General features: G+C 42.9%; 2 protein-coding genes across 8 annotated transcripts in view; both read right to left on the bottom strand.

Moving 5' to 3' along the window:
- Positions 1-5,324, bottom strand: part of flt1 (fms related receptor tyrosine kinase 1) — a 31,170-nt gene extending 25,846 nt beyond the window's left edge. For all 7 annotated transcript variants that reach the window (XR_009767353.1, XR_009767354.1, XM_061665982.1 and 4 more), the window contains exons 1-3: positions 5,151-5,324; positions 3,520-3,622; positions 1,807-2,015 (exon numbers count right to left, since the gene is read on the bottom strand). Coding sequence is in view for 5 of the 7 variants with exons in the window: in XM_061665982.1 (XP_061521966.1) it covers positions 1,807-2,015; positions 3,520-3,622; positions 5,151-5,205 (367 nt within the window). In the remaining 2 variants the exon portion in view is untranslated. The remainder of the gene's footprint in view (positions 1-1,806; positions 2,016-3,519; positions 3,623-5,150) is intronic.
- A 786-nt stretch (positions 5,325-6,110) lies between these two features.
- LOC133396816 (uncharacterized) lies at positions 6,111-25,130 on the bottom strand. Its single transcript, XM_061667048.1, is given in 38 exon segments — positions 6,111-6,298; positions 6,435-6,634; positions 7,035-7,318; positions 7,529-7,712; positions 8,605-8,794; positions 8,796-8,917; positions 8,985-9,086; positions 9,772-9,879; positions 9,956-10,089; positions 10,626-10,729; positions 10,838-10,935; positions 11,052-11,197; positions 11,269-11,491; positions 11,564-11,653; positions 12,390-12,583; positions 12,669-12,736; positions 13,262-13,389; positions 13,984-14,146; positions 14,214-14,299; positions 14,302-14,391; positions 15,562-15,718; positions 15,795-15,931; positions 16,096-16,364; positions 16,431-16,614; positions 18,008-18,124; positions 18,198-18,305; positions 18,624-18,731; positions 18,823-18,959; positions 19,583-19,689; positions 19,790-19,896; positions 20,229-20,353; positions 20,783-21,011; positions 21,788-21,823; positions 21,902-22,095; positions 22,725-22,792; positions 22,870-23,000; positions 23,445-23,649; positions 25,071-25,130. Coding segments are annotated over 38 exon segments (5,361 nt in total). The 3' UTR covers positions 6,111-6,130.
- Positions 25,131-25,318: the final 188 nt, after the last annotated feature.

The following is a 25,318-nucleotide window of genomic DNA, read 5'->3' as shown; positions in this document are numbered from 1 at the left end:
AGGCTAAAATGTTTCACTAATAATAACATAAACACTCCCCAAAAATAAAAACATTATTGAATTTGTATACCAGAGGGAGATGTGCAATAAATTATTATGCAATAAATTTACACGGTTGCATGAAATGAGTAAACATGCAAGAATTCATCAAACTACAAGAAGTTGTAATATTTTGAGACTACTATGAAGAAAAACACTGATAAATGTGTAATATCATGATAAAAATATATCATTTTATGGGAATAAGTGACAATGTTTTAAGGGGGAACTATTAGACTCTTTATTTGTACTCTGTTGGTGGCTGCGTCCACTATTGTGTAGTCTGCAGCGCTGTGTTGTCATTGCCCCCCCCCCCCCCCCCCCAACACACACGCACTCATCCACTGACCCCCTCATTGATGGCCACTGACCGCCCGCCGTCCATAACAAACACGTAGATTGTTCGGAGGCAATCATTGCGTCGCATTGTTTGCTTGTGTTCGGGGCTGTTATTCAAGGAAAGCTAATCTCTGAACGCCCCCCTGAAACAAAAGTACCCCAAGGACCGGCCCACCGAGCTGGGTTTCCTTCTGCCGCCGCTTTGATTCGGGACGTAAAGGACGTGGAGACCTGAGCGATAGATGCCGCCCCCCCCCCCGCCCCCGAGGGCAAAGATGCTCTCCAAGGGCGAGGGAGGGTCGACCGTTGCAGACTTTGTGCCTCCTCTCTTTGCTTTGGCGGCGGCCTTCATCTTATCCTCACACACACACACACACACACGGACTCATACCTTGTCCGAGAGCCAGTGACACCCCCCCCCCCCACCCCCCCGGCCCCCGGCCCCAACCCACCCACCTCACAACCCCTGGCCTCCTCCCTTCAAGCACAGGATGCTGGAGCAGGGCAGATAAGGCTGATGCCCTGCATGGGAAACTCTGCCCATGCTTGAGCCTTTCAACAGCTGGACTATTACACTCCCAAAAAGACTTATTTATAAACAAATATAAATATAAATATATAGAGAGCAGCGCTAAGGTGCCGAAAGTGTTTAGAGATCTTTTGCGCTACCGTTTTTAGCACATCCTGTTTAAAACGCTCTGGCTGTTATGTTGCAGGTCAAATGGAGTCGTTTTGAAAGTTCAAAGTTGTTTTGCGTGACGATGGGTGTCGTTTCGTGAACATCCACTCGTTGCCGTGACGGGTGATACGCGTGGTACGGAAGATATTTTTTCTGACCGATACCAGTACGTGTATTCGCTCTTGAGTCGTCACTGATATCGAGTACCGATACCACCAGTACTTTTGAGACCTAAAATTTGAATGAACAAAATCACAGATAATTGCGAACGAAGACCTTTTCTTCTTTCTGACGCACACGATGATTTGCCGATGTTTCTACTGGTTACTCGATTTCGGATTTTGTTCGCCTTAAGTATCAGTCAGTGGCCGGTATCGGCGGCTTTGCCGAGTAATAAGGCCCGTATTGGCTCGATACCAACACCTGGTATCGGTACTAGGGTCTGACCGATATAGTTTTTTTTGTTTTAGGCCGATGCCGATTCTGATATTGGGTAGAATAAAATTGCCATAACAGATGAACCGGCTGACAAAACTTGGTATGAATTACAGGCAGAACATTTGACTGTTTTAAAATACTCAGTCCTTTAGTATTTGTTGAAATTTACAACAGAGAAAAATGGGCAAAAACTGGCCGATTTTACCAATTCGAAAAGGGATATTTGGATTAATCAGTCAGGTCTTAATCGGTACTCGTAATACAAGCATGTCACCTTTAAGCTGCGTAATTTTACGGAAGTGTCTTCTTACCTGCTACATACACGTAAACCGACGCCTGCCGCTGCGCTCGGTGTCGGTAGCGGCAGAGGAACGAGCCCGTGTGGCTGGGCCGGGCGGCGCCCGGCAGCGTCACGCGACTGCAGTGCAGCCGCTGCGACTTGCCGCAGCGAGATTCCTCGACGCGGACACGATCGCGAGGGACGTCGGGCGGGAAAGACCAGGAGAGCTCCCAGCGACCCCTGGATGACAAGGAACACCTGTTAATTGGAGATCAGGTGGGGAAAGTGCGCCACCGGGGGCCAACTACGTTTACAAAAATTAATTGACAGTATAAAAGGAAGGTCGTAATATTCTGAGTCTCACAAAAATTGCAATACCATGAAGAAAAAGTGGCAATATTCCAAGAAAAAGTTGCAGTACTATGAGAGAAAAAAATGACACAATAAAGTTTTAATATAGCCAGAAGAACATTGTAATATTTGGAGGAAAATTGCAATATTCCAAGAAATAATACGAGAAAATCTATGTAAGAGTAGGAGGGGGGAAAGCACAGGAATAAAAATTCAATCTTCTAAAAAGTTGCAATTTTACATGAAAAAAATGGAACACTAGGAAAATTTGAATCAAATACTATATTTGAATTTTATTTATAACACAATATTTTGTAATATTTCAACGGCAGGCTCATAATGAAAACATTCAGATATTTTTTTTTTGAGTTCAACTTGAACTCTCGTAACATTTCAAACCTTTACCAGAAATATTGAAGTACGTACGTTTCAACATTCTCTCGTAATCTTTCCGTTTTTCGTAACATATATTAACATTTAATCTCATTCTATTGCAACATTTTTCAACTTTTTTTCTCCTAATATTTCTACTTTATGCTTGTAACAACTTGTATTGTCATATTTCTAGTTCGTAATATTTCAGGGGTTTCTTATATTGCTTCATGTAATATTTACTGTAAAATTGAACATTTAGGACTAGCCACGAGCTTAATGCTAAACACAATGGAAAACCACATAGATGGGCTAAAGGAACTAGCATAGACGCGGCTGAAGCAACAGATATTTGAACACAAACGATGAAGCAGCACGTGTAGAAAGACAATGAAAGGCATATATTCTTCATCCTCTGTATTCAATGTTTGAGTATTTAATGGTTGGTTGGTTTGTAAGCATTTATTTAGGTATCGTTTTTATTACACTTGAAATACATTTGAATTGCATCATTATTTTGGTAGTTATTTTATTTTCATGTACAACAGTGACCCGAGATATGAACGGAATGGCCGTCGTCCTGTCCCAGTCGCCCCCTCAAAAAAAGTTTGGTTTTCTTTGTTTTTCAATTAGAACAAAATGCACGCTGTAATATTGATAAAGCCATAGAGTAAAGACATATTTCAATACAATGTAAAGAACTAAACAGCGTTTTCCGCATTGTTTTGCTTCACTTCCATGGACATTGCGCTGCTCCCGGTGTGTGCACCACGGCCACGTGGCTGCAGTAATAGTAGTCGCTCTTCGCCGAGGATAAAGAATGTATGTCTGTGACTCTTATTATATCATCTGTATGTACACAATGTGTCGCCGCACTGTTTGTGTTCAAATATCGGTTGCTTTAAAGGGTTACAACAACAAGATTAGTTCCCTTAGCCCGTCTGGGACGTTTCGCGTTGTTTGTTATCCTTGAGCTAAAGGCACTTGGAGCGAAGCTGTCTTGTTTGTTTTTCAAAGCGACCTGCAGCTGAGCTCCAGGGTCTGGTTGGGCTCCAGGACCAGCTGTCCGCGCGTCCCCTCCAGCACGGGCACGCTGTGTTTGCCTCTGGCCTCCTCGTCTGCACCTGCGGGTTGCACATGCGCACTTTCAGCCAGGAGCATTTATTGACGCGTCCCACTCAAATAAAAGCTGACAGGTGGTATGAAAACATTTTTTTTTTTTTTTTAAACACACGACTGTTCAATGAGATGGACGGCAGCATGCATTCATTGTCCCCACAATGGCTCCCCACGGATGCCTCATTCACAGCAAGTAGCCTTACTCACACTTCCGATAGCGTTTCCTTCAGCTTGACGTCGGGTGACAATTTGTTTTCACACGCACACACACACACACACACACACACACACACGGACATTTGTTTTCTCACGAATGACGACAAGTCAATTCAAAAGACAAACTTGTCCTTTTCGTGACATTTATAACATGGAGGGTTTTCGCATTTTTTCGGCTGCGGAAAATCGTTTCAAAGTGAATGTAATACAGAAAGAAAATAATAATAATACATTGTTCAAGGGAAAAAACGAAACATATGTCTTTATACATATAAATGGCCAATAAATGAGTTAGTACACACAAAAAAGAGGGGGAAATTTGCAAGGCTTTGTATTGCACTCTTTCGATTAGTGACGAAAATAAATAATCTAAGTTCCAGCCCTGACTACTAACGAATTTCAAGTCAATATAATATTCATTATTTTTGAAAAAAGTATTTATTGAAAATTGTATATATATATATAAAACATATATGAACAAATATATTTAAACATAGATTAAGTCTGAATACAAATACAACAGATCTGAAAAGAAAATAACAGAATAAAATATTGGAATTTTTACAATACGTTTAAAAATGCAAAACAACATAAAAACTCTAATATATATAAAAAAAGAGGAAAGTCCCAACTGTAAAATAGGGAATTTGAAGTCAATATCATACATTTTGATATACACAGATATTTATATTACAATGTATAAAAAGCAAAGGAATGAAGCGGGGTAGAAATAGCACCACAAGATGACAAGAACAAATGTCAAAAATATAACTGCGTAGCATTTATTTCGAATAAGTTAAAAATATACAACTCGTTGCTAAAATCGCACCTAATAGTACTGTGCAATCACAGAAATCCATGCGAAACTAGAATACATATATTTTTACATTTAATATATCTTATATACATTTTAAACATACTAAGCTAAAAATTCAGATATATTGTTATAAATATATTTTTGTAGCTGTAAAATATAGATATTTGTTAAAACTGCTACCAGATCATTACAATGATTTTTATAACACGGTGAACAGTATTGTACTGTTTTTTTTTAAAAAAAAATGTATTATTTGCATGAGGAAAATACAATAATTTTGTATTTTCTATTCCATCAAATTTGCAGTATGACACAACTATGCACATTTTAACCAACATCAAACGCTTCACGAAAGCCCCGAAAAGGATCACTAAGTGACTCTGAATCTTTCGTGAATTCCTCTTGGAAATACGTGCGTGAAATCCACAACCCCACCAAAAAAAAAAAAAAAAAAAAAGCCGTGCGTAATTAATTGTCAGCGAGGCGACCGATCGACTCACCTTTGGCAATGAGCGCGTACAATCCACAAAGCAGACAAGTGAGCAGAAAGCTCATCGTGGTCGCCAAAGTACGAAGAAAGAAGACGTGCGTTAATTCCTTTGGATCGGCAAGATGACGATGAAGACAAGCGACTTGAGGGACTCGCGCGCGACGTGGATTTATAGCGTTCCCACAGTGGGGGCCACCGGATGGCGGCCTTCCGTGACGCTCGCACGCGCGTCCCACGACGCGGAACCACCCGACGCTCAACTCCCACCCACCCGCCTTTAAGTGCTCCCAACTGGGAAATGCATCGCTTGGACTGCTGTGCCTCGGAACAATTTGCCTCAATTCTCATCCACGTGCACTTTGCTGACACGCTACTGTGGAAGGGGACGTCACGGACATCATTCAACATCTCTCCGAAACGCAACTGCATTTTGGATTTGATTTGATTTGATAACATCAAACACTATAGTGTTTGAAACGCTGTCACGTACATGGTTACCGTTTTAAAATAACCAGGTGGTCAAATTCAAATAAATGAACTCAAACATCATACATGTATCATTTTGATATTGATGCATTTTGTCAGCGGTTGCACAATAAAAGGAAAACATGCACACAAATGACGTGTGATTTATAAAAGAATTTTCCTGTAAACAAATAGAAATAAAACAATGTGTTTCGTAACAATAATATGAAACAAAAGTAGTTGTTTTATTATGATGCTAATTGTAGTATTTTTCAGAAATTGACCACTAGAGGTTGCTGTGAGCTCAATGACACGGGGTGAGAAAACGATACAAAGCCACATTTGAACATTACTTTAGATACTTTTTCATACATTTTAAACAATTATCATTCTAATTAGAAAGAAGAGGATAAACTAATATAAACCCCAACACATTTGAGTGATCTTTGTATTTATTATTGTTTTGATCCGAAACACAACAAAAACGTGTTTTGTTGTTGTTTTCTTGGTCCTTTGTTGGGCCAATCACACCTGACCTCGGGTCTGCCCGTGGATCCACTCGGCAAATTTGACCACCTTCGTGTAGACGCCGGGACGGTTCTGCCTGGCGCAGCCCTCGCCCCAGCTCACGATGCCCGCCAGGAACCAGCGCCGCCCGTGCTCCTGACACACCAGCGGACCCCCAGAGTCACCCTACAAATTCAAAATAGCGCTTAATAGAAGAGATCGATGCAACATCGCTAAATACTGGATATCCAATCAATCAACGCGCCGGATTAACCCGACTAAACCAAAACCGCCAGATTTCACGCAATTGAACAGAACTCACCTGGCAGGCGTCCACCCCGCCCTGCAGGTTCCCCGCGCAAAGCATTCTGGGAGTGACGGCGTCGTCGTAGAGCTCGTTGCAGGTGTTCCTGTTGATGATCCGCACCGAGGCTTCCTGCAAGCGAGACGCCAGCTCCCCTGCCGCCAAAACACACACCCAAATAGAAACAGTTTGGAAGAAAAATGAAGAGCGTTCCCCCGCTATCTTGCGGTTCATCGTTGGCCCCTCTTCGATATCGCTGGGAGAAGGTCTCGCCCAGCTCGCCTGTGAAATTCAGGTTTGTAAGCCACTGTAATGACAAACAGATCCAGTAGATGCCGGCGTCGCGTCGCTTTGGAGTGGAGATCAGCACAGTTTGGGAGTAGAAGACAGATTAGGTGGTGAATCTCATGAATCTTGTCACGTCCATTCAGTATTTTCTGTACATTTCATGACACGTTTATGTGTTTGAAGCTTTTCTTATTAATAAAACACATTCCAAATATGCATTAGGATGGGGGTCTGGAACAGATGAATTGCATTTTCATTTCTTTCAATAGAGAAAGGCGATTTGGGATATCACTGTCAAAATAATAATAATAATAATAAAATAGGTCGTACCGTCCTCCGTGAGGACGCCCCAGCCGGTGACGTAGCAGCTGGTCCCGATGGCGAAGGCGTGCGAGGGTGCGGGCACACACACCGGCTGCACAAGCTCGTTGAAAAAGACGGGGGCGCCCAGCTCCACCAGGGCGATGTCGTAGTCGGACGTGAGCCGCTCGTAGGCGGGGTGCGGGACGATCCGGCGCAAGGGCCTGCCGGCGGCGGCGGCGGCGGCGGCGTTCTTGCCCGCCGCCATCAAGCGCATCCCTATGTAGGCCCGCCAAGCGCGCGGATCCGAATACCTGCAGGCGACGAGCCGGGGGAAAGACCGCAGCTGGCAAAAGTACTCACACTCTGCATTAAGTAGGAGTACAAGTAAGGAGTAGAAGGTACAGCTATCTGTTTTCAAATGTCTGGACGAAAGTGAAAAGTCACTCGAAAATAAATACTCACGTAAAGTGCAGGTACATGAAATACTTACTCAAGTACAGTAACGAAGTGTTTGCTCTTACTTGATGGCGTCCGAGTCTTGGAAACAGTGCGCCGCCGAGACGAGCCAGCGCGCGGCGAGCAGGGTGGCGCCGCAGACGTGACCGTAACGTTCCATCTGGAGGCTCACCTGCCACGGCCACGAGCCCGGGGGCGCGTCGGCGCCCCCCACGATCCTGGGCCTCTTCCGGGCCCGGACGCCGCAACCTGCACGGGAGCGCGGCCGCAGCTTTTGTCATTCCACCAATGGAATCGCTGCTTTGTCGGAACTATTAAAGGCTTGGGGTCCAGTTCAACAGACACACATATTTACCCACACGATTTCAACATGTTTAATATTCTCATTTTGGTTTTGTGTGAAGGCGAGTTGCCCGTATGTGCTGCAGTGCCACCAAATGGCCGTTCAAAAAACAATATATACAGTATATATTTGTAATATTCATATACTGCATATACATATGAAATAAAAATATAATAAAAGTATACATTTGAAAATATATATTTGTAAAGATATATGCGCTGCAATGCCCCAAATCATTTCATAAAATAATCACTGTGTGAAAAAAAATGTCTGAAATGAAATTCAACAAAAAATAAAATAGATTCAAATAATGAAAATAAAACTGGAAATCAAATCGAATAAAATACAACAAAACAAAAAATAAAATAACAAATAAGTAAAAAACATATATATATATATATATATAATGAAATGAAATAAAATTGGGGACTATTTCAAGAAAATTAAATGACTAAAATAAAAATAAAAACAAAACAGAAGAAAACTAAATGAAAATTAAATACCATAAAAATAAAACAAATTCAAAAAGTTAGAAATAAAAATAAAATAAATATTCAATGAAATTAAATAGAAACTTATAAGCTATAAAAATATCTAAGATAGAAATTAAACATGTTATATATATATATATATCTTTGAAATTCAATCATAATAATCATATTCAAAAAATAGATACAAAGAGGTCACAATAGCCATGTTGCCATTGAAGGAGCCAGATAAAAAAAAAAAAAAAAAAAAAAATTGCCCAGAAAAAAAACATGCATAAAAACATTGAAATCCTTCTGAATGGTCACTGACCGCACCGCAGCTCATCAGACCCGTCCTGGCAGTCTTTGAGTCCGTCACACTCGGGGTTGAGTTTGCTCGCGCACTTTCCGTTGCCGCATTTGTAAGAGGATGAAGGGCAACCTTTGAGGTCTGCGGGAGGCACGAAGATTACACTGAATACGTCTAACAGTGTTACAAAAAATAGACTGTTATTAATAATAATGCTCACGTGCTCGGGTGCAGTTTACTTCATCGCTGCGGTCTGCACAGTCCACAACGCCATCGCACACTGAAGACTTGGGCACGCACACTTTTTTCGCACACGTGTGGTAACATTTACTTCCTGGGAACACGAGTAAAGGATTATTGTATGCGTCCGTGCGTGTGTGCGCGCATGTGCATTTACTCACTGCATCCGCTGTCTTCGCCGCTGTCTGCGCACACGCCACACTGGCCGCTTTGAGCTTTGCACTGTCCGTTACCGCACAACACCTCGCCAGGCCTGCATGGTGCTGTGCGCAAACAACAACACTGAGGCCACAGCGGAGGGTGGTCAGTAGGGCCGCGGTGATTGAATCGTTCTAGAATCAATTATTCTACTGATTATCCTCTCGATTAATCAGATAAAGATGGATTTTGTGCACGTGAGGTAAAGTTATTATTACTGTTCACTTGGGGTCGCCATCGTCACATTTCACACAATAATCTGTGTCTTTGAGTGTGTGTGGCTTTAAAGGGCGGGCCATGGCCTGGTGAGTGAGTTGAGTTGGCTGTATATAAAAATAAATAAATAAAATAAATTAAAAAAAAAAGATCTCTGCAAAACTTCAAAGCAGAGAATTTGCTTCAACCTTTTCTTGTAATCGAGTTATTCAATGAATCGTTTCAGCCCCGGTGGTCAGTACACGGTAATGCAGTCAACAGCCTTTTCATGAAGTATGCCAACACAGAACTAAATTCTGCATCCATATAATGATGGAGGTAATAATTGCACAGTATGTTTGTGTGTACAGCTGCACTGCATGATAATGAGAGCTGTTCCTAATGGTTTGACCCACTCGCACAGACAACAAATAAAAAACTAAATAATAATATCGTATAATTTATAATATTCTAGTTATAATGATTTATCAGTCGTTCTAATTTCTATCACACTTTCAGGACGATTCGCTCTGGACGGACGTACTTGACACTTACAGCATTTGGCCTCGTCGCGTCCATCCTCGCAGTCCCTGACGCCGTCGCACACTTTCCTTAAAGGGATGCAGCCGCCGTCGCCGCAGCCAAACCGACGTGGCGAGCAGGCTGCGCATACACAGGACAAAATCTAGATACTGTGCCTTTAAATGAGCGTGGCGGACGGGACGGGGCAGCCACTTACAAGCCTCCGGCGAGAAGGCCCGGTAGCGCAGATCGAAGCCCCGGCGAGTCAGGGCGCCGTCCGAGTGGAAGTGGATGGAGAGCGGAGACGAGTAGACACGCCCTCTGCCGCTGCCCGACACCTGGTTGCACATCCTAGACCAATAAGAGAGGAGATAGGAGCCACGTGACCATTTGAAGCTATCCCACCTAATCAACGTGGTGGATAATGTAAGGGAAAAACATGTCAGCTTTAGAAGCTAAAAGAAATAATCAACTATACATATTTAGTCATTTATTTCTATTTAAGATTCTGAAATGTTTAAGTATTTTTTTTATGAAAACAAATTATTCTAGTTATTAAATGCTGCGGTTTTCATATTCCCCATTCATTATTTGATTTATTCATTATAAATATTCTTTCAGGAAGGCTTTGTTAGTGTTTTTCTTATTAATCAATTATATTAAATATAAAAAAAACCTTTTAATAAATGAATTAATTGTTAAGATTTTTACTATTTGTTGTTATTAGTTTTGTTTTGAATGAATTCTTTTTTAAAAATATTTCATCCTCAAAGGTTTGAGGGACGCTGCCGTCGCCACGTTCCCACCTTTCTCCATGATGCTCCCACGTGTCACAAATAAATAAAATCGTAAAAATAACATGCTAGCACATTCCGCTCATGACTCACTTGACGCCGCCGACGTCGAGCCAGTCTTTCTCGCAGCCGTCCGACGACGGCTGGATGTCAAGCGTCACCATCGTCACGGAGATCAGGTACCCGGGCAACGGTGCCTGAATGTGAGCCGGTTGAATGACAAAAAAGGATGAGACAGTCATTCAATTGTCTTGCTTTTTTTTTTTCCTTCTATTTTCTCAGACAGACACACAGGTGTGACTCACTCGTAATGTCCACCTGCAGTCTATATTAGGAGGATAGTGAGAGGGGTGGTAAGGGGAGGAAACGGAGCCATTCCAAGAGGACAGTGACCCTCCACAACCTAAATAAAACAAAAAGCACTTGACAATATAAATTATGGCAATTTTTTTTAAAAGCATGAAAATGCCCCAAAAAATGAACAATGAAAAAAAAGCAACAAAAATACGGTCACCATACGTGCTTTGGGCACAGCCTGAAAGTAGGCCTTGAAGACGGCTCCCTCCCTCTGCCGGCTGAAGGAGAAGGTGAGCAGCATGACGTTCCCCGAGGACGTCAGGCCCGTGGCGGGCGAGGAGCCCTGCGGCACGGGCAGCCCGCACCACCTGTGGGCACAACAACAACAAAAGTGGTGGACATAAACATGTAAAAAAAAACACCATGTGGGAGAGCGTACCTGGCGATGATCTTATTCTGCAAAGGAAGCAGGAAGTCGTAGGCCGACAGCTTGTGAGCGCCGCAGCTTCCCGGCGCGGCGCCGCCGTGCAGCGCGAGGACCACCAGGCGGACCGCGTGGCCCGACGGCACGCGAAGGCGCCACTGGTAGTACAGCTTCTTGGGACTCATCAGAACGAGGGTGCGGTTCACGCCGTGTTTAGCGTACAGGTCGACGGACACCACTACAAACAGGAAACCAGGACCAAATATGGGCTTTGCTCTGTTTTTTTTTTTTTCTCAAGTGGAAGCCTCACCTTGGAAGCCGAGCTGCCACTTTCCACTCTGGAGGCTGTTTGGATTCTTAAGCTTGTCGGAATTTTCTTCCCATTCGTCCGGATCCAAACCTACACATGTGCAATACTCGTCAGAGGTGTCAAAATGCACCTTGTAAACGATTTGAGAGGTTTTTGCACATCGTGGCGTCATATGAGCAGATATTGACAAATCGGTAACAGATGCAAAACGCCTTCAACATGGGCATTAATTTGAGACATCGCTCAATGTGGTTTTCAAGCAAACCTTTTTTTTTTTTTGCTATTCCGACATCATACAAGTGTGTATTGACAAACTAATGACGCACCCAGAAAGTTCTCACCGAGGTATCACTCGATACGTCAAAAGAGCCAAATGACAAATAATATGGTGAATATCATGGGTTCTTGTGAGTTTAGTAAGTGGTGGAAAACTTGTTTTTTTCGGCCATTGTGTCATCATACAAGCAGATACTGACAAAATAGTTTCAGATATGGAAAGCCCTCACCAAGAGTTTTTATTCGAGGTCTGACTTGGGCTGAAGCCAAATACCATAATGATGAACTTCAAAGGATCTTGTTCTGATGTGCGAGTTTAATAAGCGTTGGAAAACATGATGTGTGATCATTGAGTGGTCATGTAAAGAGATATTGAAAAAATGATATCTGGAAAACCTACTACTTTGAGGTGTGACTCTATGTGGTTCGTTGTAATAAAAAAAAAAAAAAACGTGGAAAAATTACACTCTTCTGTGTTTATTATACTTGTGAGCCAAGTTGCTTGATTTGATTTGACACTTGCGATATTTATGATTGAAAGCTACGTCACCCAGTAGATGGAGCGTGACGTCGTCGTGCTCCAAGTAGTAGCGCTGCTCGCGTCCGTCGCCCCGCAGAACCTTGTTGCCGCCCGGATGTCTACGCTGCAGCCTCTCCGGGCTGGACCGTTGTATCGCCATGGCGACGTGGTCCGGGGCAGAGAATTGACTCCAGTAGAACACGTTGAGGCCTTCTATGCCTTCACTGTTCCACACAAAGTCTTCGTCGGCGTCACAAACACAAGTATCAGGACACGCTCCGGCGTCCCAATACTATAGCAACAGCGTACCTGAAGGCGACAATCCCTGAGCGCAGGTAGTAGGAGCTCCACGGGGAGGACTTGTAGACTTCTGAGAACTGGAAAATATTTGTTTATAACGTCATATAAAATAGGACATATTGGTTTGAGTTTTTCCACAAATACTGTAACTAGTGTGCAGCTATTATTATTTTTTTAAATAGAGACCAGTCCATGAGGAAACACTGTACAGTAATTAAACAATATGGTGATGGTTGTTTAGTTAACCGTGTGACGGTGAGGGCTGTTCCTAATAATTTGGTGAGAATCCCCTTCTCCCAGTAATGGCCCACCGAGTGTGTGTGTGTGTGATGTCACACAGACAGTGTTTGTATTGAAGCTTTCTGCTCGTCCTCTCACTATGGCGGGCTTGTCCTCAACACTGAAAAGGCCCTGATCCCTCGGGACCCTTTGGACCCCCCTTGGACACTAACGCACGTATATATACACACACACACACACACACACCGACCAGCTCCTCTTTCAGCTTTACATTTAACAGCAAGGAGATGAGAAAGAGGGGGAAAAGCAAGACAAGGAGAAGGGAATGGGCAGGCAACATCCAGGGGCAATGTGGCACTCACGTAAGGCTTTAAAGCCCCAGCCTGCAGGCGGAACTGCGCCGAGGAGCCGTCGGCGAGCTCCGCAGAGAAGCTCAAGTTAGGGAACTCCACGCTGCATGCCAGGAAGAACATCGAGGAGGACGGGGCTGCTGAGGAAACGTGCCATTCAGACAGGTGTGCTGTCTATAGAAGCAATACAGTAATTCTTTGCCACAAATTAAAACCAAAAAATAGGTAATTGATTCCCTCCTTGACATTTTTTTGAATAATTGCGTGTATAATTTCACAGACGATGATCCCAAAACACTTAGATATAATTTTAAACTCATCTTACAACATGGGTTACACATGATTTGATTTAAAATCACCAATGCGGGAGCTGCTGCAGCCGGACTCTATTGCACAGCTCGCACCATCATGCGAGATCCGGTTTTTTGGGCTTTGATTTGCGAGCAAAAATTTGAGATAACGAGGGCTAAATGGTAGTAGTGCGCAAATGCCCAACAAGCACCAGTTTGGCAGATAGTGAACCAGTCTTCCCAAAAAGTCTGCAAGCTGTTTATTGTCCCTCCCTGTTACTGAATTGTTCACTATGTGCCAAACTGCTGCTTGTTGTGAAGTTCGCGCTGCCACCATCTAACCCTTGTATCTAAAAAAAGAAAAAAAAAAAAGAAAAAATGCCCAAACGATGGCTTGTGTCCCAAGGTATTGTTGCATTTGGATTACATGGAAGCCTTACTCACGCATCAAGTAGTGGGTGGCTAAAGCGATGGTAGCGGCGCAGGAAACAACGGGCAGGATCCCTAGTGCCCATCTCACCCGGGAACCACGTTTGGCAGGTGGAACTTGCTCCTCTTTAGCGGAGCTCGGAAACTGGGCGGGCTCCTTCAAGGTCTCTTCTTCCTTCTGTGGAACACACAGCTCAAGGTGGGATTCATTTTGACAAAGTGGAGGGCGGTGGGGGGGTTCTCACCTGGACCTCGGAGGAGCTGGAGCGTCCATGCCCGAAGATGCAGTACACCTGGCAGCTTTCCCTCCTCATGGCGGAGTCCCACTCAGTTCCGGAGAAGCGATCGAGAGGAAGAGCGTGCGAGAACCCCCCCCACCCCCACCCGCCCCCCACCACCGAAATCCAACCCCCTTTTTCATTCACCTGCTCCACTTTTTAGGTGTCAGCCCAAGCCCCACAATGCATTGCACCGCTGGGGAGCGGGACAATGAGGCCACTATGTGCAAACGTCACCCTTGTCGCAATTGTGGCAGGTTGAACGCGCCGCGGGGGGGGGGGAGATATTAGCAAGACCCTTTCATCACTAATGTGGCATCAAATGACTCGAATGGCGATGGAGAGAACATAGAGGGGCTGAACATTCAAACTTTATTGTGCAACTTTGGACGAACAATCACAACGTTTTCAAGGCGGTAAAATAGTGACGGGGCGAACTTGATTTTTAGAACAGACAAATGGGCCAGGCCATTTGGAGATGAAGTAAAAAAAAAATAATAATAAATACGTTAATGTGTGTGTAAAATAGTGGATTTCAATAATTAACAATTAGTGCTCATTTTAATTGTATTTACAATGAAATAAATTATAATCAATCGATTACTTCATAAAATAATCATCTTTACATTCTATTTATTTTACATAATTGAGTGTTTACAAGAAAATATTATATAATTGAGTAAATAAAATATATATACTGTATTTAACCAATTTGAGGAAACGTAAACGTTGTTTATTTTAACAATACAAGTTTTTGTATTACATTATACTATACTGTAAGTCACTGATGGTGTCGCGGTACACTCGCCTGACTTTGGGGCGGGCAGCGCGGGTTCAGTTCCCACTCAGTGACGGTGTGAATGTGAGTGCGAATGGTCGTCCGTGTCTATATGTGCCCTGCGACTGACTGGCGACCAGTTCGGGGTGTAGTCCGCCTTTCGCCCGAAGTCCGCTGGGATAGGCTCCGGCGCCCCGCGACCCAAACCGGGATAAGCGGTGTTGAAAATGGATGGATATTTTCAAATATTTTTTATTTTAGTATTTCAAATAAATCAATACATTATTCAATGAGATAAATGAATATAAAAAATGAACATATTTTATAAATACATCTGAACCAATGTCAGGAAAAGAATGTCTAAATTAATGCAAAAAAATGGTCACTTTCTTGGTGATGTAAATGTTCAGGCAATAAAGTTCTATTCTCTTCTATTCGAGAAAAAAATGCTCGGTGGGCTGGATTACAGAAGCCAAACTTTAGCCAAGTTTCACTTTGTGTTTGTTTTTTTTGTGTGCGTGGGTTTCAGGAGTCAGCTGATATGGTCGTAGATCCACGAGGTGAACTTGGTGACCCGGGCGTAGACCCCCGGCAGGTGCGGTCTGCCGCAGCCCGACCCCCAGCTGACGATGCCGATCAGGAACCAGCGACCCCTGCCCGGCGCCCGGCAGGATAAAGGCCCGCCCGAATCCCCCTGACCAATCACAGCAAAGTACAGAAATCCGGTCAGATACATCGTACGCGGGTCGTTTCGGAGGTCGGGGGCTCACCCTGCAGGCATCCCGCTCCCCCGACGGGACCCCCGCGCACAGCATGCGGGGGGACACGGGACCGTAAGTCTTCTTGCACTCCGTCTGGCTCATGACGGACACCTGCGCCTTCTGCAGCACGGACGGCAGCGACTTGTCTGCGGGGAGGAGGTGACATCACGACAAAGGATGAAAATGATATGAAAATGACCAAAACACACGCAATATAGCTAGAGAAATATAGCGATGTCTTGAGTTGGAGGACGTGGGTGTACGTAATATTGCCCCCCTCAAGTGGCATTTACCAACCGGCATTCCTCACCTTCCTCAGAGCGATGTCCCCACCCCGTCACCCAGCAGCGGTGTCGAGCAGTGACGGCGTGCGAAGCGCCGGGCAGGCACACGGGCGCCACCAGGGGGCCCAGCGAGGCCGGCCACGCCCTCTTGAGCCGCAGCAGCGCCACGTCGTAGTCCAGCGTTTGGGGATCGTAGTACTCGTGCACCACAATGCGCTGGATCTCCGCCACGTGCCCGGGGCTGCCCTGCGTCAACGCGCCCAGGTGGGCCCGCCAGCGCTGCGGGTCGGACAGCCTGCGGGGGCTCCCGTGTCAATTTGCCCAACGACCAAGCGAGAGAGAGAGAGGGAGAGAAAGCGACCTGTCTTTGCCGAAGCAGTGCGCCGCCGAGACCAGCCAATCGGACGAGAGCACGGAGGCGCCGCAGATCAGGTGACCCGAGAAGTGCAGGCTGACCTGCCAAGGCCACTCGCCCTCCTCGGAGTCAGCGCCGCCCACGATGCGAGGGGCCCCGGGGGCGACGGGGGGGACGGGGAGCCCGCAAGCTGCAGAAAACGTCATTGTTTGATATCATTGGGGGAAAACATGGCTAGTAAGGGCTATTACAAATTTACTTGAGCCCATTTGAACTCTGTTGCGGACCAAAACAGCAGCACCCACTGACACGGTGGATACACATATTTTCAAAGTTACGGTACAACTTTTTCTTTTTGAAAATGCACACCTTTTCATGAAAATTGGACCAAATCCAAAATCTGCCATTTGGGTATATTTTTTTCTAGTTTTTTTTCTTAAATACATTATTTTACCCCCTACCCCACCCCCCCACCACCAAATAAATATTCAAAGTTTTTCTGAAAAATTGTTTTGAAAATATAAAAAATGAGTTTTTTTCTTTAAAATATATAACTTTATTATTAATACACTTTTTAAAAATCCAAAAAGAGCCATTTACATCATTTATTCTAAAATAAATGTGTGCCTAAAAATATCTTGAAAATAAAAACAAATTTAAATTTGTTCTTGAAGATTTACAGCCCATTGAATAATTTGAAAACTATTCTAAAATTCAAATTACACCCATTAATACATCTTTCTTGAAAATATACAAATCTTTTTCATAAAAACATAATAAAAAAGCAACTTGAAAAAAAGGAAAAGCCTGCTTTTTTCCCCTCAAAATTATACAGCTTTTTTTCATAAATATAAATCTTTCAGAAATACAAATCAGAAATACCACTTTTTTATAAATATAAAATTTTAAAAATATATATGTAACAAAGCAAATACAAGACCTTTTAAAGTAATAAACTAAAAATTTCTAAACAAAGGTGTTTTTCTTGAAAATATAGAACTCGAAAATATCAGATTTTGTGAAAAATAAACAACTTTATAAACTCCAAAAACATTATTACATTATTATTTTTTCGTTTAAAATATACACTTTATTACTGAACACATACTATCTATGCTATTTTCCTCGCAAACATACTAAAGTGAACCACGACTATTTGCTGGAGATCAGGACCGAGCCCGGCCACGACCAGCGAAAATCTGCAAATAACTGACCAACCCAAAATGAGTTTGTAATTATGTGTAGATGCCACAAGATGGCAGCAAAGCACTTAAAATGCAGAGGAGCATAAAGCACCAACACCATGCATTAAGCATGTACAGTACACAATAATGAGCCCATGCTACATGGAGACTGAATACAGTCTCCATAACTGAACTAGTCTAGTTCAGTTATTCAACACAGACAAACCACCTTCACATAAGGCTCATCGATAGTATCAGCTGCCATACTAGCCCAAGAAAATACTTTTTAATCCATATTAGGGAAGTTATTCAAAAAAATAGGACCTTGTATCAGCAGAAATACAGTATTGCACTATCATTTATGACATTTTAATGAATGATACAGAGGCGTTTGCTCACCACAGTCGCGTTCATCGCTGCCGTCCTGACAGTCGGCGACGTCGTCGCACCTGGCGTTCTTTTTCCGGATGCACGAGCCGCTGCGGCAGCGATAGCTGACGGCTGAGCAGCTCGTTTCTGTCACACAACGAAACACGTCAGAGCCACGTACTGTACATCGAGGGCTGATGTGTTGTTAAAAGAAGTCCACCCTGTGTGCAGTTGGTTTCATCCAATCCGTTGGCGCAGTCCATCTCGCCGTTGCAGACAAACAGAGGATGCAGAGGGCTGCTGCCTTCACACTTCTTGTTGGGTCTTGCTGAAAACAAAAGACATGCGGACTGTTTTTGCCTACAAAAAATAGAATCATCCTCTCAAAAATATACAACTTTTTTTCTTGTAAGAGGATGACTATTTACATACATACAGCTTTTTTTGTTTTTTGGGGAAAAATGTCCAAAATATACTTTTTGAGGTAAAATATAAAAAGTAACTTTTTCATAAATACAATACCCCCAAATATGCAAGTTTCAAGTGCTTAAAAGCATACAGCATATTTCATCCAAAGTATCCAAAGTTTTTACTGGACGCAATAACATTTACAATAATAAAGCCAATTCGGAATAACTCGACTTACAGCAGAAGACCTCGTCGCTCTCATCCTGGCAGTCGTCCAGCCCGTCGCAGCGTCGACGTTTGTCCACGCAGAGTCCCGTGGAGCAGAGGAAGTGATTTTCCGGACAGGCTGTGGAGAAGAGGAGCGCGCCGGCTACATCATTAGGCAAACCCTGCGCTAATTGAATAATTCCTCTTCAGTGATAACAACAAACGTTTACGTTGGCTGATGTTGTAGCTGCTGTACGACGCCCGGAAAGGTTGCGCAGCGCTTTGTGAGGTGCAGCGAAACTCCACCTCGGCGCTGCGCTCGGCGATGCGAAACACGCTCTCGTGTCCCACGTAGGTGCCACAGAAACTGTTAATGAGGTCATAAAATCATCATTATCATTACAGTGGTGCCTTATTCCAATATTCTGTTTTCATCTGTGAAGCCCTTTGGATTGCATTTTTTTATGGATTTTAAAGTCCTACATAAATAACTTTTTATTGATTTGATTGGTAAGCAACATGCCGGCTCACGATTTGGCAAGCAAATGTATTACTCCATTACAAAATTGTAATAATTTCAGGAAAGATCGGTTCAGTGTTTAGCAAGCAGCAGGTCTTTTCACAGTGTATTCAAGTTTTAGTCATATTGTGGAACAAAAATGAATTAAATGAGTTATTTAAAGATGAATAGATTTTTGTTGTTGTATTTAAGTGCTAATACACTATTAATTAACCAGTTTAGCTACATTTGGATTCACTATTTGGAAAGCTGAAAACTACCATTTAAGCAACATGTGAGCTTACAATTTAGCAAAGACCTTTGCTATTGTCAAGTATTGACTAACTGTAGATGTATCAGACCATTACAAAGTGCTAATAAACCTCTTGGGCTCACTATTTGGCAATACGATAAACATGTAGAAAGATGTTATTATTGATTTTATCGTCATGTTTCTCCACATTTTTTAGGTATTTTTCCATTGCCCATACATAACTTCGTTGACCCTCCACCATCCGTGCTCGCAGCCCTTCATGTCTTTTGGTTTCAGCACATAGTTGTGGAGCTGCAGTGCAACCCCCAAAGCGGCGTCAGGCGTCTACGATGAAGGCCCAAAAAAAGAAAAAAAGAAAAATTAAAAAGGGGTAAGACGGTGGCAAAATAGTGTATACGGTAAGTTATGTATGCTGGAGCTTTACCTGAAAGATCCAAGTGCAAAAGCAGTGGGGGGGCATGAGGCTGGGGTGGAAGGGGCTGTAAATCTGGCCGGTCACGTGCGGTTGCGATGCGATGTGAGATACGCGCACTGAGGAGCGGGTACAGTGGATATACGTAAGTCTACACACCCCCGTTCAAATGCCAGGCTTTTGTGATGTCACAAAAGTGAGACCAACATAAATCATTTCAAAACGTTTCACACCATTGATATGAACTTTGACCTGTATAACTAAATTGGGGGGGGGGGGGGGGGGGGGGGGAAATAAGATTAGCTGTTCTAGCAGGCTTTTTTTTTTTGCTTTCTAGCAGACTCCTGAAGGTTGGACGCAAACAATAAACCTGGTTTCTGGGAGTTTAGATTTTTTTTATATCTGCTGTACAAACTTTTTCTGTCTGGCATTCAATAGAAATGTGACATACGCTCCTGTGTGATGGCTTCAAAGTGTCCTCTGAAGCTCTTGTGTCCGCTGGTCAGGGTGAACGACAGCAGCATGACGTTGGAGGTGGACACAAGGGAGATGGAGCTGGAAACAGGCGCACACAACCTGACAATGCATGCACACAAACATACAAATCACCATAGCACTTTTTTTCTTAATGTGATTGTCTTTTTTTCTCTCAAAAATATACATATTTATTTTCTTGGAAATATACTACAGGGGAACATCGGATTTTTTACGCTCTACTTTCCCTATTATTATTTTTTGGACAATTTTTCTAAATGATGTCCCCATTTTTGTTGCGTTTGAGTGTGATTCCTAAGTACGTCATCGTAAGGCTAAAGAAAGTGTGGTGAAACTGTTATTATACTGGCGCTTTCTATTTTGAAGGCCTGATTTTTGACAAGATGTTGATTTGTGTTGTTGCCTTGAGTTATTATTAAAACCTGCGCTGTGGAATACGCCTTGCCGTCTGTTGAATCCGTTTTACACAGTAGGACAGAAAACGGAGGTAGGGCGAGGGTGGCGGTTCACCTGTGCAGAACTCTCCCCCTCATGGGCAGAAGAGCGTCGTACACTGTCAGGGCGTCGCGAACGCAGTCACTGGGCTCGATTTGGAAGTAGGCGACGGTCAGCCGGATGAGAAAACCGGGCATGGCGGTGAGCTTTACGTGGCATCGCACACCACCCCATGACGAAAAGATGTTTAAAGGGACCTTCACCACGGGAAGGCTGGCATACAGTTTGTCTATACACTGGGAGCCTGGGGGGGGGGAGAAGATGAATCCAATGTTTGCTGACTGGTGATGTTATTAGGGTTGTATAAAATGCATCACCAGCGTTATGCAAATTCTGTCATTATCTACTGCAAACGAGGAAAGCAGTGGAAGTGAACCCAAAAAGGACAATCATTTATGTCACCTTTTTTTGCGATACGATCTGTCATTTGGCAGGCATAGGCATATGTTCTTTACAGGGATACATTCTTTATCCTCTTCGAAGAATGACTAGAATTGCTACGGAGAACCAAGTCAGTTCTGAACGTCTCCACGTATGTCTGCATTATACTGCCCCCAGGTGGTCAAAGCCATGATAGTCATTATGAGGTAAGGAGAATTAAATTGTAATTTATTATACCGATTACAGTAACTTGCACTGCTGTATAAAGATTTAGCGTTGTTAAGATTTACCATTACTGCAACACATTTTTTAGACGGAAAGGAGAATTAACTAAGCTACATTTTGACCCCTGCAATGGAATACATTTCTTTCCATTATATCGTATGGGAAAATTAATCCAAATTGAGCATATGTGGGAGAATTAGAGACATTTTTGCTTTTATGCGTTGATTTGCATGTGAACTGGGCAAGCATTAACTGAATATGACAAGTACTTATAGATGAAGTGCAAACGTTTTTGAAATGAAAAGTCAAATACAGCTGAATTGTACTTACTGACTCATTCACGTACCAGAACTTGAGAATTCCTGATCTAATAAGTACATTTCCTTAATTTCAGGTTACAAAACATCCACCTACCTGCCGCATTGAATGAGTAATCTGAGCGCTGGACAGCTGCAAAAAAGAGCGAACCAGTCAGTTCAGTTTTTGTAAATACAAGGAAACATTCCACACATCCCCAATGTGAGCCACCATTGACGAGGATTGAGTCGATGTCCACAGGCAGGCCCAAAATGTAGCCCACCGATGAGCGGTTCTTCAGGTTGGTGTGGACCGAGTCCCTGAGGATGATGCCCACACACTCCTCGCAGACCGCCACGCTCTTCAGGTGAGGGACCTCAAACACCATCCAGAAGTGCACCAGTACCCCTCCCTTGTTGTTAGTACTGAGGGATTACAAAAACATGGTAGATGACGAGACCATATGAGTAAAGAAAGGCATTGACACAGTGAGCTGAGCGGGTAAACTTTATAAACATGCGTTTGGGTCGTGACAGGGCAGAGCTTGGCTGGATCTCTCAACAGCTGGACCGTTTGCTTCTGGTACATGGCTTGCTAGAAAATACAGTCCTCCTTGCTACAGGGATGAAAGAGATTAAGTAAATGATGAAGAGGATGGGGCCCAGGATTGACCCTTGTGGAACACTACAGGGCAATCTTTACATGCCCCCGACACCGGTTTCACCTCTCAACATGAAATTGGGTGGACATGTCTATCGTAATAGGACACATGAAAAAGTCTCAAGCACCCGTACCCGAAAGTGAACAGGAAGTTGGCCATTTTGATTAAAAGCATGCATTTATGGGTAAATCCCAGCACTCATATTGGGCGAACTGCGAATAGGAAATTATCCTAATGAGCCACAAAGGGAAGCAGGTATCTTAGACAGATGGGCAATGCACCATGCACGGGAAGAGCACAGCCTCAAAGTTTGATGACCATTTGGAGGATTAGTCATGATGAAAAAGTCAAGCAAATGACTATGTAAATGTAAATGCATGTTTACAAGAGTACCTGAGGTCCGAAATGATGGTGTGTTTGTATAGGCGAGCCACTGAGGACATCTTGTACACACCGCTCACCTGTAGCAGCAGCAGCAACAACAACACTTAACACGGTGTCAGTGTATACAGAGTGTATCCTGCACAGTACCACGCACCACATGTTGTATTTTCGTAGCCATGGAGACAAACTCGTGAGATTCTGCCTGGCGGTATTCCGGGATGAACTCCACGTTAGCCACGCGGAACATCCCAGCAAAGTATACGCCGCTGTTGCCTTCGTGCCGAACTGGGATAGATTGATCATATCATACATAGAAATGTTAGTCCATTATTGATACTTTATTAGATATAAAAATGGCTGTTTGACTGGTTGCAAATACTCCAGTAATGTTATAACATATGTATTTAGGATACAGTGAAATATCTTATTTACATTTTTTAAATATTGGACATTATGAATATGGTTAAAAAAAAAAAATTCTACTTCATTATATATTGTATATAATTCATATGTATTATGAATATATATATATATATATATATATATATATTAAATACAAGGTGAACCATATGTTTCTATCCAAATATGTATGCATGTATTTTCCCTCCATGATTTATTGCAAATTTCTTTCAATTCAGGTAAAAACCAACATAAACGAAGAAACTAAAAAAACTTTCATTAGGCACTTCCATGGGTGACTATTGCGCTTAGTAACCAACACATACTTACATATAAAGACCCAGAGCACCGACCACAGAACCACCACCAGCACAAAGACCACAGCCGTGATGATGACAGCCAAGTGCTGGACATTCAGCAGGTGGGCCCACAGCCTGGACAGACCTTTGGGCTTCCTCCTCGTCCTCCTGTACTTCCTGCACGGCTTCTTTAGCGTGTGGTCCACCGTGGACACCTCCACTGAAACATCTGCGACCTATGGAAACATCACACTGGGGAATTAGCATTTGAGAGAGCGCCCTCTTAATAAGGGTGTGATTAATGACATTGAACAAACAGGGACGAAATGTCAAGCAGCGCATATTCAGGGACCGAAAGCACTTTGGACCATAATTGAAAAAGACAAAAGATGTGAATGTAATGCTGTAATGCTGCTTCATCCCTACTCCGGTGAATTGAATTACACTCCAATGCATATGTATTATTCATTCTGAGATATCCCATACACGGCAGGGTAAAGACTCCCGAAGGGACAGAGGAAAAAAAGGCACATTCAAGAATGGCAGTGCATATAAAAAGTCTACACACCCTTTTTCAATCGAAAGGTTTTCATTATCCTGCATTTAAAAATGAGACCAAGACAAATCATTTCCAAACGCTTTTCACCATTAATGTGACATATAATCTGACCAAATCGGTTTAATTTTTTTTTTTTACCTTTTTGAGAAGGGAAGTAAAAATAAACTGAAATAATTTTGTTGCACAAGCGTGCACACCCTCTTTTAAATTGGTTAATTCTGAACTCATCCCGATCATATTTAAACTCATGTTAAATGTAAGTCAACTCACAACTGCACCCATTTAAAGTGCCGTTAATTCAACCCAGATTTCCAGCTGCTTTAGTGGGCTTTTCCTGACTTTTTTTTGTGTGTTTGTTTTCTAGCAGAAGCCTGAAGGTTTACTACTAATATTGCCATTTGGAGCTGTTCATAATTCAATCCCTCTTGATAATAAAATCTCCCAAATGCATGTGGGAAAATGCGTCACAGTCCGATGAAACTAAGGTTGAGCTTTTTGGCCATAGTTCCAAAAGATATGGTTGGTGCAAACACAAGATTGCTCATCACCAAAAGAGCACCATGCCTACAGTGAAGCATCATGCTTTTGGGCTGTTTTACCTCAGCTGGAAATGAGGCCTAGGGAATCATGAATTGTGGCAAATACATATGTGTCAGTGTTAGCACAAAACATTTAGCCTTCAACTAAACGGGAAAAAGTCAGAAAAAGCCTATGAGAACATCTGGAATTTAATCAGAGGTACTTTAAATTGTGACAGGTGTGTGCTGACTCCCATTTAACATGAGCTGGAATATGATTGGTTGGCTCTGAACAACCACATCCCAGTTGAGGAGGATGTACACACTTGTGCCAGCACATTATCTTGTTTAATTTTACTTTTCTTTTTCAAAAGGATTTAAAAAAAAAAAAAAAATAAAATAACAGTAGTAAAAGTTACAGGTCACATTAATGGTGGAAAGCTTTGTAATTTATATTGGCTTAATTTTTTTGGTCTTGTTTATATATTGAATATTCATTTGTAAAGATATCCAAACATTTTATGAGCATTGTAAATAGACACAAACAAACCAAAAAAAATAGATTAAAACATGTTCTTACACTGGCGGAGTCCTGTTGAGATGCGTCAACATCTCTGCTCTCCTTGCACTCTGAACCCATGACAGAAGCATCCCCACTTAAGACCACTTTGTCCTCATTTCCAATTTTCTTTTAAAGATTAATTTTCAAGAGAAAAGAATGAGGCCCTGCACACAGCACGGTCAGCTTGCAAGTGAAACAAGACCCAAGTCAAAAAACCTATGTATCGCATTACCGTCATTACAGAGTCCCTGTGGCACAAATGTCTG

The sequence above is a fragment of the Phycodurus eques genome, chromosome 21 (genome assembly GCF_024500275.1).
Source record: "Phycodurus eques isolate BA_2022a chromosome 21, UOR_Pequ_1.1, whole genome shotgun sequence".
Lineage (NCBI taxonomy): Eukaryota > Metazoa > Chordata > Actinopteri > Syngnathiformes > Syngnathidae > Phycodurus > Phycodurus eques.
Note: the sequence above shows the minus strand (reverse complement) of the source record. Positions and strands in the feature narration are given on the sequence as shown.